General features: G+C 37.9%; 3 protein-coding genes across 4 annotated transcripts; 1 reads left to right on the forward strand and 2 right to left on the reverse strand.

Annotated features, from left to right (window-relative positions):
- Positions 1–1,353: 1,353 nt before the first annotated feature.
- RB195_020712 (uncharacterized protein) lies at positions 1,354–3,639 on the forward strand (the record flags this gene model as incomplete). 2 transcript variants are annotated; one of them, XM_064189130.1, is made up of 4 exons in its annotated part: positions 1,354–1,492; positions 2,858–2,949; positions 3,325–3,400; positions 3,464–3,639. In XM_064189130.1, the coding sequence occupies 4 exons, from the start codon at positions 1,354–1,356 to the stop codon at positions 3,637–3,639; spliced, it is 483 nt and encodes a 160-aa protein (XP_064045011.1). The 2 variants fall into 2 exon arrangements, with proteins under 2 accessions (XP_064045011.1, XP_064045012.1); XM_064189131.1 differs by lacking the exon at positions 2,858–2,949 and having other exon boundaries at positions 1,354–1,488.
- Positions 3,640–5,719: 2,080 nt separating this feature from the next.
- RB195_020713 (uncharacterized protein) lies at positions 5,720–6,112 on the reverse strand (the record flags this gene model as incomplete). The annotated part of the gene is made up of 2 exons (XM_013438510.1): positions 5,720–5,913; positions 6,031–6,112. 2 exons carry the CDS (start codon positions 6,110–6,112, stop codon positions 5,720–5,722), a joined length of 276 nt encoding a protein of 91 aa, XP_013293964.1.
- A 1,797-nt stretch (positions 6,113–7,909) lies between these two features.
- RB195_020714 (uncharacterized protein) lies at positions 7,910–9,219 on the reverse strand (the record flags this gene model as incomplete). Its single annotated transcript, XM_013450728.2, has 8 exons — positions 7,910–8,013; positions 8,075–8,165; positions 8,233–8,296; positions 8,354–8,475; positions 8,533–8,709; positions 8,835–8,937; positions 8,997–9,083; positions 9,143–9,219. The coding sequence occupies 8 exons, from the start codon at positions 9,217–9,219 to the stop codon at positions 7,910–7,912; spliced, it is 825 nt and encodes a 274-aa protein (XP_013306182.1).
- Positions 9,220–14,988: the final 5,769 nt, after the last annotated feature.

The following is a 14,988-nucleotide window of genomic DNA, read 5'->3' on the forward strand; positions in this document are numbered from 1 at the left end:
TGTGAACCGTGTAGATAGATGTTCTGGTGAAGCAGCTATATTTTTCTCGGTTTTTCTTTTCTTTGAGGCTATTCGGAGCCATTCGAGAATGACTTGAACCGAAGCTGATCCAAAAAAAAATCTTATGATTCCAGGGAGAGTTTGGACTCGAAAACTGAATTCTATGAAAAAATTTCAAATTTTTCTGGATAGATATAGTGAAAATTTAAACGAACCTGTGATGTATGTCCATCTCAATATCACCCGGTAATCCAACATAGAGACTGAATGGGATACATATAATCAAATTTTTGAATTCATCCAAATTTTCTCTAGAATCATTAGATTTTCTGGAACGGTTTCTGTTCGAATACTTTCCATATTACTTCGAACGATCGCTCCTTGTCGATATTTTTAGAGTTTTGCACATGATTCTGCTATTTAATGGAAATTTGGGTTTCTTAAGAATTAAAGCGAGGAGGAGGGAGCATTTTGAGCAGCGTCACACGCCGATTAAGTTCATTGTTGTCGACGGAAAACGGAGGAATTAGGCACGCGAAGATCATAGATCAAACGTTGTTAAAAACGAATGGAACATATATACGTAAGGTACGGTACACTTGAATGTCAATGGATCCATGAAACTGTACCGTAACCTCGGATAAGCCTTGCATTTCTAATTGTTTATATTTCATTTAAAAGCACGAGGGAACTGAAAAATTACTGACTGTTGCCTTGAGCTACTCATTTATACCGTCGTTTTGAGTCTTTAAGGATTTGAGTCTAGAAGGATCTTCTAGGGATTATTCTTATTCAACTATCCGTTGCGTAAAGTAAGAACTCCACTTATGACGCTAGAATCCGTGGATGCTTATCGTTATTATGTGCCAAAGGTGCAGGAAATTTTTTTGCCCATGTCATTTAAAATTAAATTAAATTACATTTTCAAAAATTAAAAGCTAACCTTATTCGTCAGATTAAAACTGGTCGAACAGATGGTAGAATGAGATGGAAAAGGATTTTTTAATCACAAGAGACCGAAAATTACCAAAAAATTATTTTTTTTTCAGAAAATCTGGTTCAGGTTTATCTTGAGAACATAGGGACTGTGTTATTTCATTGCGTTGATGTAATAGAGGATATAATAAACGGATACGGTAATAGAAAAACTGATAAAATGTATAGAACTAGTAGTGTAACAGAGTGACATACATGGAAACGCATAGAAACTATTAAACAAATCCAGGAATTTGGAGAAAGTTGTGTTTGCACAGAGCTATTCTCTGTTTTTTTTTTTTGTTTTGATCGTTTACAGTAATCCACAATGGGACGGTGATCATTGTTGACCTATTACACGGTTTTTCTACGATTCAAATGTGTGTTTATGTTGAATTTGCCAAACTCATCCGCATTACCGAGAAAATGATTCGTCAAGGTCAATGGGTGGTGTGCACAGACACAACATACGATGAGATGAAATCATCGGCCGACGCACGGCGAGAAGAAGACGTATGTGGGTGGGTAGGGATGAGACTTTCGACGGGGTGAGAGATGTATCATCATGGAAAACCAGGTTTCTGTTTTGTTTTGTTTACGAGACATTAGACGATTTCAATAATGACCTTGATTGACTGATTGACGAATTCATGGTGGATACGATTGCTGACTCGCTGACTTGCTGGCTGGCTGGCTGATCGTTCCTATATAAAGACGTCCAGAACATCGTGTCGTTACGATTCCGTTGATTCGAGGGATCACGCCGTGTCGGCCATTAACAACAACGCTTTCTCTTATTTTAATGACATTTATTTTCGTTTTTTTTCCCTCCATCTCATTAAATCCTTTCACTTTTTTTTCTTTCCTTTTTAATATTTAAAAAGTACCAGTGAGGAAACATTTACATCCCAAAGTTGAACAATTTCGATACTACTTGGAAGAAGGGGTCCTTTTTCTAAATTGACAGATTTTCAGTCATTATACATTTTACAATTATATTGTCTAATGCTAAGCATTCAACAAAAAAAAAGATTTCTGACTACATCGATGTAATTTTCGAGGAAAATGTCTCTTTAGAGAAATTTGCTTTAAATCCTGGGCACTTTTTTGAAATTGTTTATTGTTTACGTGGTATACTAAAGTGTCCCTCACTATCCGTTGCTATTCGATTTCTTATTTAATAGGACTAGTAAGCGCTGATGCGCTCTAGCTCCTAAGTGTCTATAGTCGGCAGAAAAATTAGGTAAAGTAGAAAGTTCTGAGCATTTTTGCAAGAGATCTTTAGTGACCCATATCTGACAATGTGAACATCACATCGGGTTGTGCTATACGGGGATTTTATGGTGACATTAGAAGAAAAATCGAAAAAATCGTGGTCCAATAGCGGTGAGAGCGCCGGACCTAACGATCACCAAGCCCGGACCTAGGCTTCCCGCAGAGTTCAGAGCCGCGCGGTATGGCGGCTCTGGGGTTTTGGTGATTATTGACTAGAACGAAATTCAAAAAACGTGGTCAATCGCGGTGCGCTCTAATAACCATTGCCAAGCCCGAAACCAGAGTTCAGAGCCGCACACCCGCGCCCGTGCGGGGGTCTAAACTCTGCGGGTAGCCTAACGGCCAAAAAGGTTTTGCTGTGTGTTTGGTAGGATTGGAACGGAATCAGCCACTTAGGAAGTCCTCCCAGCGGGTCAAAAACTCAATTCGGACCTTCACTGTCAACAACTGACCAGATTGATGCAGGAGATCGACTAGAAGCGGTCAGAATTGACTAATAGAAAAGGTCCCATCAAGATAACGCCAGGTTGCACACATTTTTAAACGAGGAGTCAGAGGATCGGAGAGGTTGGATTGGTGATTTCACCCTACCCTCCCTATAGTTCAGACCTGGCACCAAGCGACTATCACCTTTCCAAGGATATGCGAAATTTTCTTGATGGCACAAAACTGACCTCAACAGAGGCTTGTGAAACTGAGGTGGTCAAGTTTTTTGCCAGTAAGGATGAGGACTTCTTCAATTGCGGATTTACAAAGTTTATGAATTGCGGAGTTCTTCAATTGCAGATTTATGAAGTTGATTTAAGAAGTTACTGTCAAAATGGACCAAAGTTGCCGCACTAAACGTCCCATTGATTGTTATTGATTACCATGATTTGATCTAAACTGGTTAGTCCTAACTATGTTAATTTCATCGTCGAAATAAAGTGAAAAAATGCTTAGAACTTTTAACTTCACCTCATATTACCTCGGGAGACCGCGACGCGTCGGCACAACGTCGCACCCGGCAATAATTTCTTCTTCGTGTGGAAAACTGTTCCTTTTCAGCGTTTATACTTTTTAATTCCTTTCCAGGCAATGATTCGAAACAATCTTCTTCTGGCTGTGCTTCTTATGTTCGCACTTACCCACATCACTTCCGCCCAATGGGGTAAGACAGCAGTAAAATCTTCGCTTTCTCGATTTACTCAAATAGAGTTTTTTTTTCTTTCAGGCTATCCTGGCTACGGCTACGGAGGGGGTTACGGCGGCTATGGAGGCGGTTACGGAGGCGGTTACGGAATGATGATGAGTCCATGGCGACGTTATGGCATGTACGGTATGGGTTATCCGGGAATGGGTATGGGAATGGGAATGGGCATGATGCCATATGGAATGTACGGAAAATAAGCAACATCTTCGCACCGTTGATCACCTTGACATCATTGTAAATATAATATCTTGGTGGAATTAAAGCAAAAATAAAGTATTTTTTTTATCACGGAATTTTCGCTGAAGTTCACAGTTCAATGAAAATCTTTATTATTTGATCAAAAGATGTACATTGTCGGCTTAAATAAATAAATAAATAAATGTGGATATAGATAAGATTACATTGGAAAAAAAGACATTTCATCAGTCTTTAAAGAGTAACAAAAGGATAAATGGAGGTTACAAGGTTCGACGGCATAGAATATGTCCACCAGAAAAACCTAAACTGAGCAGCCTAACCAATAGTTTCACCTGAAAAAGCTGCAGTGGAATCTCATTGATTTTCAACCGCTCGCTCGTTAGTGCGGTGCGTTCACAAGGTTGGTGCGTTCTCACGTACCTCGAAAGAATAAAAGCCGTTTCTCACGCTGTTTTTTCAGGAGATGATAAAGGGAATAGAGCGGGACCACGCCCATACTCGTCATCTACACCTTGAACTCCATATTTTCCCCACACGTTTCCCTAGTATGTTAGCTCAAATAAAAGGTCTTAGGTCAAATAAAATTAATCGATGGTAATCGATAGCACACGACGATGGAGCACGACAAGGGAACAGTAAAATACCCCAACAAGTTAATAGTTTTAGTAATGTAAAAAAATGTATGTGACGGAAACAGAAAATGTAGATTTCCATTATTTTCAAGGTACTTCCGTAGCATTTCGTAGTGTTTTCAATCGCTTATGAGTAAACGTAATTGGTTTGCACGAAGGTTCAGCATATGACAAAACGTTCACCTCAAACTAGGGTTTTTAGACAGAATGTTGACAACAAGGCGTTACAATTGTGAAAAAATGTTATATATGTAGTTGAGCATAATACAGATAATCGAGTGACCGTACATGTATCGTAGAGTCAGAACGACATGAACCACGTTGCAGTTGCGTAAGCCGTTGCGGTTCTCGAATCACTGCGGTGGAGCGTAGCGAATAGTATCGAGTGAGAACCACAGCTAGCGCCGTTTCACTGCTGCAGTTCGCGATGGTCCCACCTCGATCGTAACCGCTACGATCCACCGCGCAGCTTCGAGCGCAGCTGCACCGTGTTTCGTGTCGTTTTGACTCGACTATAGCTAGGGGTAATACAGGTAATTTGATAAATTATACAACATAGGAGAACAATTACCTAAGCGTGATATAAGAGCTGTAATAATCTGGGCGGGTATAGCAGAGTCGGTTAGAAGTTCCGTTGCCTGCACAACCGATCGAAGGTTCGAATCCGCCGTAGGGCTCACGAAGCCTTTCATCCCTCCAGGGTCGATAAATTGGTACCAAACTTGTCTGGGAGGATAAAAACAGTGACTTGACCCATCGGCTCACCCCTGGTGGCGCATCCTAAGCGGATTGATTAACGGCAGACACTTTATCCTTTATCCTTTTAATCTCTGACTAAATGGGGAGGCGTAGTTACAGTACAATTAATGAACGTGAACTATGTACATGACATAACTAGGCGTTAGGAATATAAGACAAGGATTACACAGAAAACAGAATAAAAGGAAAACCCCACCACAGATAAATAAGATACCTCTCTGCTTTCCTTATATCTCCGATGAAATGAGCACTGCCATTAGGCGCTGTCTGAGGAGAGCAGACTTGGATCGAACTCGAATCGAACTCGTTGTGAGAAAATAGCGCGCCGGAACGCTCGAAGCCGTATATTCCGGGTCGTTTTTTTACGGCACAGAGGAAGAAATCGACGGAATCACCCTTTTCTCCTTACCATACGACTCCGTATACGTATACTCCATCTGAAATCCGTCCTGCCTCAGATTCGTGGGGTGATGCATTTAAGATGACTTGGCTAGTAATCCAGGGTAACGATGAATGATGACATTCATTGATCCATACGAACACTTTCCTTCCCAGATAAAAAAACTATTTCCTGCTTTGATTTTATCGAAAGATTCAAGAATCCAGAAAAAGAAAACTTTATTCCTGCTTTGATTTTATCGAAAAATTACACCTACAATCAAAATGTAGTGATAAATGTGATTTTTTTCTAGTTGCCCTGAACTCCACTCATCATCATGCACATCGGGCACATCCCCATCCCCATACCATGATGCATGCCATGGTGCATTGGATAGAATATTCTGTTCATTTCGTTCATTTCAATTTCGCTTATCAAATCAGTTGGATTGTCGTTGCCGTTGTCCATACTACTATTACTGGTACTGGTACTGTTCTCACCACCTGCAAAAATTCCTTGGAAAAAAAGTAAGTTTTTCTTTCGTCTCTAAAATATGGGTAAATACGTAATAAACCTACTTCTACCGTAATAAGTCTTTAATAACTTCAATGTTACCTGACCATGTTCAAGCGACTCAGCGGATGCGATGTAGACGGATGCGACAACGAAAAACGCAATCGGAAGAAGATAGCTTGAAATCATCACCTGAAGAGGAATCAAGGAATAAAATGTCGAAAAAGAACATATCGACGCTACGTGGATACAGCGAATGTGCACGGGTTACGGTAGCCGCGTCACGGTCGCCGGGCGGAACTATTTCCGCGCCGACTATGTACGCGTATAAGCGACTGCTAGAGAGAAGAAACACATTAAAAAATTGGGATGCCATGTGGTAGAGAAATAGCAGTATAAACGTTAAAACATCAGTTAGGAAAATAAGCTGTGGACAAATTAGTATCAGATAGTGTATATTGGAAGTAAATTTTCTCATTAGTTTTTTTTCTGTAGTAAAATGGTATTTTTGTTAGAACTAAAAAAACTGTTCACCACTGTTATTTCGTTTAAATTATTAAGGAAAGGATGAAGTCACTGGCATATCAATCCGCTTGGGATCCTCCACCACCTTCACTTCAATTCAGAATCGTTTGAGGTTAACGAACGCGTAACTGGCCCATACAATGACTAGCGAGGGCTAACCGATGCTTAAAGTTAGTGTTTTTGTCTTCCCAAACATGACTGGTACCAATTTATCGACCACGGATGGAAGAAAGGCGTGTTTGGCAGTGGAGCGGTTTTGAACCATCGAGCAGGCGGCCATAGCGAACCATTTACCGATTGCGCTACCACCGCCTTTGGTATTGTAAAAGAAGGAATAAATAAACCCATAAAAACAGTAGATAATAATAGAATGCAATTAATAATTAATGCAAAATCGCCCTAAAAAGTCTCTGTTTAGGGCTCTGGAAACAGAGAAAAAGCCGAAACGTCAAGATAGCAAAGGATCTTCCAACTGTAAAAAACCTCGAAGACGAGTTAAAGGTATTACTCCGCGAATCTGGGGTGGTATGGATTTCCGGTGGAGCATTCGTCTACGGGATCGTAGATTATTGAGAGAAAAGTGATTCCGTTCATTTCTTCCTAATCACCGTAGAAAACGGTCCGGAAGATACGGCTTCGAACGTTCCGGCGCACTATTTTCTACAACGAGCTCGCCAACCTTGTGCAGGTGTCGCATCTTTCGGGCCGTTTTTTTACGGGAATTAGGAAGAAAAGGACGGAATCACACCTCTCTCCATAATCTACGGTCCCGTATACGAATACTCCACCTGAAATCCACACGACCTCAGATTCGTGGGGTGATGCCTTTAATAAAAAACATGGACAGAAGTAGTGTGCTTTCAGGACATCGAGAAAGTTTGAACTATGGCCTATCCTAGTCCTAGGTGATCCTATTCATTGAAATATGAACGCAATCAGAATGATTTTCAGAATTTCTTCGTATAAGGAATATAAGAGGACATTCAAAGCAAAATACAGCAGCCCGGTAGAATAACAGAAATAAAATCGACATTCAACGTCAAGGTCATTTCAGGGAATTATTTATGTCATAAATTAAAGGAAAGCGAAACCCGGTTCTGCACCAGGGATTTTTTTCCCTCATACATATGTCCTGTGTCTCACATTCCAATGGTATTTTGTAGTCATTTTCCTGGAAATGAAAGATTGATTGGATTTGGAAATTCTGGAAGACAGCTGTTCGGCCTCCGTGAAATTCTAATCGCTATCGTCCTGTCCTAAAAACTGAGTAATATCGAGGATGATAGAGATCAAAATTCTGCCGTAAATTACTGTAGAAACCCGGATCGAAGGAAAACTCCTCACAAACGCTTTAATTCTTGGATTATCTATAGCTTCTGTACGTATTCCTGTATTTACAATGCTCATAGATATTTATTGAATATCCATAAAGGAAAAGAAAATCATAAGGCATAAAATTATTCATTGGAGAAGTTTCTCGGCAAGAAATCCTTCCATTGCTCTCCATGAACGTTTAGCTGCCTTCTCGTTGTATGCGGCACCAGGAATTCCCCAGTTCTCTACTCCTAGGGAATTTTTTTCCTTAAAATGGGAGTCTGTAAATTGATCCAGAATAAATTCACCTACCTGGTAAAGTGAATGCATGTTGAGCATTAGCGTAGGAGGTGAAATGCCAATCAGCTTGTCTTTCTCTCATCTCTTCGAGGAAATTAGCGGCCTTAACATTAAATCGATTTATGGTTAGGATAATTGGGTGAAAATCCTAAAAATTTGAATCTACCCACATCTTCGTTAGTAGTATGAGGATCTGCATCACCATGATGTGCTTGAATCGATGCCCCGATGGCTCTGGAATGATCGCGGTAAAAAATCACCTTTAAAAAGAATAAGTTCGAGAAAACTTACGTATTATTCCCCGGATAATCCGTGAGGGTCCCATGAAAGGATACGGCTGCTTGAAGACCGACATTGAATCGTGCCAAATCCAAGCACGTCAAGCCACCGAAGCAAAAACCGATGCATGCAATCTGAAAATCATCCCAAACCATACATGAAAGGATGCCGCACCGATAAGGGGAATTTACCTTTAGGTCGTTAACGAACGGCAGATTTTTAACGACATTCCACGATTCCCGGATATTTCTTTGAAGCAACGTTTCACGTGCAGCCAACATTTGTCCCATAATAGCAAAATTTTCGTTCGTGTCGTTACTGGCCACACCTTTCCCATAGACATCGGCTGCGAAAGCGACGTACCCGAGCTGAGGAAGAGAGGCTCTTTTTTAGATTATTTTTAATATTTAACACTTACTTAATATTTTCTTTTTTTTTAAATTTCTTCAAACTCTATACATTTATGGAAAAGAAAATCCAGCTTTTTCCGCACCTTAGCCAAATCCCTGGCTTTTTGATTGTCGAATTCCGTTCTGCCGGTGAACGCATGGAATACAATTACGGCTGGAGCGGATCTCGGGCGTTGACCAATTGACCTGAAGAACAGGAATCAGTAAATTCCCCTAGAAACAACTTTTTTCCGGAAAAAAATCACTTGGGATAGACGAGGAATCCCTCAAGGACGGTCCCATTGTTGGCACCATATTGTACCAATTTTTCCTGATACGGTGAGGATGGTTTCCTTAACAAAACCTTTTTATTTAGACTTTTAGGTAGTCTAGCGTAATGAAAGGAGCTCACTGAGGTGGTTTCGGCTTCACAGGATGACCTCCATGAACTACCGTATAGCATAAGCAGGTAAGCAGCAGAACTCGCATCTGGAATTAACAGTACCGAAATAAAAGAGAAAAAAAATAGAAAAAAAGGAATTTGGGAAATAAGGTTGCGGATATGGTGAGAAGATGAGTTAACGTCACTAAAGCTTTTTCTCTACCTCATTCTTTCTATATGATTTCAGTTTGTTTTACCGTAAAGCATTAACTAAGGTTCTGCCTAAAATCCGGGCATAAGATTAAGTTAAGCATTGAAAGTTTCAAGAGTTTCTTTTTTTTACTCTCTCTCTAGTTTCTTTTCTTATAGCATTTTCCTGCAAAATAGAAATCTATGACAATATGAGTAATGCCCATAGCAGCTCGAATTATCCAGAAAAAAAAACAGGAGAAATTTACTTCCTACCTTTTCTTATTTTTTAAAGAGCGGGAATCGGAGAACGGTAAAAAGGCTCTCGTAGACTTTTCCACGAATGCCTCCGGGACTTGACTAGCTACATTTTCAATAATTCGCTCAATTTCCTATAGATTTCTGCTGGAACAGATGATTCTGATTTCAAAAAATTGTTTTCTTCAAGTTTCTTTTCTTTTTGCTAAAAAAATCTTTTCACTGACAATCATATAAATAATTAGGAGGTAAGGGCAACGAATTTGTTTTTCAAATCGAGCTAAACTAGATGATTAGGATTTAGCATCTAACGATGGTTTTTGAAGTAGAAAATTGTTGAAGAACTGCTTTAAATTGTCTATAACTAATTAATTTAAAAAAACAATCCTTTCGATTTCTAGGAATTCTAGCCCCATCCCCATATCCTAGTTTTACTTTTGTCGTTTAATCAGGGACCATACAGTATATACAAAGGTGTGCTTGAATAGAAACTTTAATAGCTCGCATAAAATGTGAACATGAGGAGAGAAATAGTTTGTGGATTCGTGCTCCGACGAGATGACCGGAGAATTTCCTTAACACCTCGAAGTGAACCAAGTGCTCTCGATCAGGCGGTTATCACATTTAAATAAGCGTCGCCCGTAAACCTCATTAAAATAATACGAGCGCGAAAATTCACACCACACAAGCCGTGATCACTGGAGATGAAAGGTTAACTTTTGTGTACCAGGAACACGCCACCGGGTTTCTCTATCAAACAGGTCTTATCCAGAAAAAAAAATTGGGGTAATGTGAGTTGAAAGAATGATCGAGGGAATGTTATGAGCAAAAATAATGCGACAAATAAAAACTACTCACACAGTATATATTTATATATAATAAAAGAATACAAAATATGTACATATGTACATATTATGAATGTAAATATGTAAATGCAACGTAATGTATGCGTATAAAAACGTTTGTGAGAATAATTATCAAACTAATTAATTATTAAAAATTATCATCAAAAAATTAATTAATTATTAAAAATAAAAAATCACTAATTAATTTTTAAAATATTTTTAAAATTTAAATTTATTTTGGCATTAAGTATTTAATTATATTAATATTAATATTAAAATATTATTAAAATTTAAATTAATTTAAAAAATTTAATTTTAATACAATTTTGTCTTTTCCTCCATAAAATGAGCAATTATGGATCAAGTGAGGAAGTCAAGGAATGGACTTCGCACGATTACTGTTGGTAATCGTCCTAAAAAGAATTATTTCTTATTTATTTGTTTTTATTTGTTAATTTTTTTTTATCTGAAAACAGAAGCAAGAAAAAAACATTATCAATCATAATTATCCATTAACTCTGTACAGCAAGTACACTTTTCTTCTGTATTATTGTGTGACGAGTGTCAGGATCATTTTTCAGCTACGACGTCGAGAAATCCCAAACATGTGCGGATTTTCCCAAGCCAGAATGCAATAACAATCAATTATTGCGTCGGTGCATAAGTATTGCGACTTTTTCTGTTAGCAGCAGTTTCTTCTTTAAAAATTGCTGTTTTGATCAAATTTTTCTCTACAAAAGAAAATACTATTTTTTCATTTAATGAACCTACTATCGAAAATCGTATCCACTCCGTTCGTCGTTATTATATGATTAGCTTATAAATATTTTATTATAACGTTATTATTAGCTCTACCGCTACGAAAAAATAAAAAAGGCTAAAAGGGAATAAAAATAAAGAATAAAAAATAAAAATAAAATGCAATGAAATAGGAAATAATCCCGCCTCTGTCCCACCACACACTCCGCACTGCCTTCTTACAGTGGAAACCTTTTTATATTTCTTTGGGTGGAACATCCGGGAGAACGGAACCTACTTTTTTTTGACGTCTTCTTGAAGAGAAGCCACAATTCATCCCCAGTGATGAGATTCTGCAGAAATAGAGTTTGCTCGTTTCGTTGCAGCAGAAATTCGGTCAAAAATTTGGAAAAGTAAGTTGTGGGAGTGTTCGACGTGGATCTATGCATGTGTACAGTGAATTTTTTTTTTTTACTTTTTCCCAAGCATTTTGGGGCGACTCCCATCGATTCACCGCTTCTGACTTCAATTCACATTCGTTAGAATTTTACGATCATCCATATGCCTTATATTATATTATTATTATTATTATTATTATTATTATTATTTATTTTTATTATTATTATTATTATTAGTAAGCGTCCGTCCCTTTGATGTATGGGAATAGTATTTTTATTCTCTCACACAAGTCTGGCACTTTGTAATTTTTTGTCCACAAAAGGATGAAAGAGTTCCCTAGGGCGGTCCATATTAAAATGTAAATCCGCGAAAAGTGCCTAGTCGTGGAAAAAAAAGTCGCCGGATGATCGATCTCTTTTTTCTTCATTTGCGAGATTTGTAACACCTGATTTGAACCTTTTGGACCATTTCTTTTTGCTCAGATTCTCCTGATTGTTCCTTCCGCAAAAGGTTTCCTGAGGTCGAGAAATCATTGCGGTGCTTGCTAACTTTTCCTGAAGTGGTAGAGTATTATGGATATGATTTTCAATAGCATTTCTTTCACTTGAAAAGGGAAGTATATTCCCTAGAATTTAGAATTTTGTAAGAAGAATATGAAAACTAGATTTATTTATTTAATTTATTTATTTCACTGGTTGAAGAGGAAAGTTCATCTTTATACAAAAAATAAAATAAAAAGTACGTAAAGATACCATGTAGCGACAGACCTACTCTTCCTTATGATCTTGCTTCCTGGGCTGGATCTATCCTGTTCGATTGTAGTGGAGAGCCGAAATAGCAAAAGGGAAAGACGGAACCAGTACTGACCGGCCACGGGAAACACAGTAGGAAGAGTTTCGCGACGAGAACCCGTTAGGGTAAAAACTCACGAAATTATAAGGACTACAGTAAAGTGAATGAGTGATAATTCCCTATAGTAATTCACTTACACATTTGACTCCAGATCATAGGCTTATTTTTCATTCCATTCATTTTTTTAAATTTCATTTTTTCATTTTAATCATAGGTTTGTAAGGGTACGCACTCCTGTGGAGACCTTCAAATAACTTGCGGAAATATATGAAGCCAGTGTCATCGATCTCAAATTGATGAAAGGTTGGTTGGCGCCAGGTCGGTTTCGAACCATCGATTGATCGTGGAATCACAACGAACTTCTCATCGACTGCGCTACACCAGGTCTCTTAAAAACCGAAGAAACCGAGTGAAAATTGTAGATTGTTTTTTGTTTGAGAATGATTCTAGTGGATTATTTGGAATACGGTGATTGTATTTATTTATTTGTGTTTATTTAGTGTTTGTAGAATGAAATAAATTAGTGCAGGTTGTGGTTCAATGCCTCGGATTGCTGCGTTTCTAGTACGCGTTGCTAGTTTTCGTGGATTTTCATTGTTTTTTCTTCTGGCTATTAAATGATGAGTAATTTGTTTACATTGTGCGATGTTCTCTTTGAGAACGAGGAATGGAATTCAGTTCTTGTGTCCAGAGACGGTCCAAAAGACGTGCACCTCACGTCTGTCAGTTCATGAAGTTCTCTAAGAGACGTGAGGTGATGAGGTGATGTAATCTTTTTTTTTGTTTTTTTAAAATCTAATTTAAAAAAGACAAATAAGCATGGAATCCCAACGAGTTTTGTACTTGATGTGCTGGCGGGAGTTATAGGGGTAATTTCAGGAAATCTCATGGATGACCGACTGAATGTGTACAAAATCCAGAAATCCGGAGAATTTGTGGTGCAAACCATATTGACATCATCAGTTTAGGATTCATTGTAAACAGTTAACTTAAACTAAGGCGAATGCACTGCGATGACTGTAGCGTCTATAGTTCGAGACCGCTAGAGGCCGATCCTCTCTTCGTGGACGATAAATCGATGCCAGATTCATCCGGGAGGACAAAAACTCTTACCTGATGCACTCGACTTACCTCAAATCGCTGTGTGGCCGATCATAAAACTCAAACAATTCTGAGTTAAAGTCAGAAGCGATAAAACATCTCGAAACATTAATCTGGTCTTCAGGCCATCAGGATGGTCTTCAGGCCGTCCTGATAGCCTTAAGACCAGATTAATTGTTGAGGCTTAGCTTAGACTTATTTTTAGGAAAGCCAGAATATTAACAGATTGTATTTCTTCAGGTCTTCCTTATCCTTTTAGAATCGAACTTACTCGCGATTTTTTAAAATATTTTACGAGTTATTTTTACGAGGATTTTTTAAAATATTTATTTATTATGAGTTCCAGAGAGAAGACTATGTACAATCGCTTGCGATGCCACGATTTCTGCCCCGTCTTCACACAGATTTATTTCCTGAGAATTTATTCTGAGGTTATGTCTTATTTCAAGCAGACCTACATAGGCCCGGAATCATCCGTCCATTCCCGGCAAAGACGATTTTTCGAGAACATTCCATATAAGGAACATGAGATTGGTGGTATTCGCACAGTTTCGGATCCTTAAAATAAGTCCATAAATGTAAAAATGGGGAAATCAATTGAGGTTAGTGGGCATTAATGGGTCGACTAACCCCAAACTGATTTCTCCATTTTCAAAAAAAAAACCAAAGAATATAGAATGAAGAATAGATAAAGGAAAAAATAAATAGATAAAGAACTGAATTGCTTTTTAGCAGGCGCCAGAAAGCATGTTCAGGGATTTTCCTTCTCGACGAAATCCTTCTTGACCTGGTTAGTGGTAAATCAACGTGAGATGATCTACGATTATCAATAGTAGAGGGGTATGAGAGGGTTGAGCGCGGCAAACACTCCTTTCCTCAACGTTTCGTCAGATGTTTTTCCAGAAATTTCACTTGAGATCAGAACGGTTTCATTAACTTTATGTTTCCCTTTTTTTCCATGTTTTTTTTTTAAAATTGTTATTAACTTATCTATTATTATTATTATTATTATTATTATTATTATTATTATTATTATTATTATTATTATTATTATTATTATTATTATTATTATTATTATTGATTATTCTCGAATATTTCCGTGGATTCTGAATTTTTTAAGTCCAACATTTTAAGGTCACATCTTTTTTCTAGTACTCACTCTTTCGTACTCATCGTTCCTCTCATTGATTGTACAGATTTAGATTTTCGTTGTTGTTTGAAATTTGCCACACTTTTTATTTTTTACATTTTTTTTGAAACTTGTCCTTGTAATGTAAAAATGTCGTGCGCTTAAAAGAATGTGCTTGCATATCTGCTAGGGATATAACTAAATAAAAAAAAACAAAATAACTAAATTTTCTCGAACGACAAGACTGTAAAATATGAGTCACTATCCTACTTTTATTTTCATCATATGATTACTTTGATACTGCTCACGCCACTAGAATGTTAATTTGCATTGAACAGTTCGACAATTTGATGTCAAATATTAAA

This window comes from Necator americanus, chromosome II, assembly GCF_031761385.1.
Source record: "Necator americanus strain Aroian chromosome II, whole genome shotgun sequence".
NCBI lineage: Eukaryota > Metazoa > Nematoda > Chromadorea > Rhabditida > Ancylostomatidae > Necator > Necator americanus.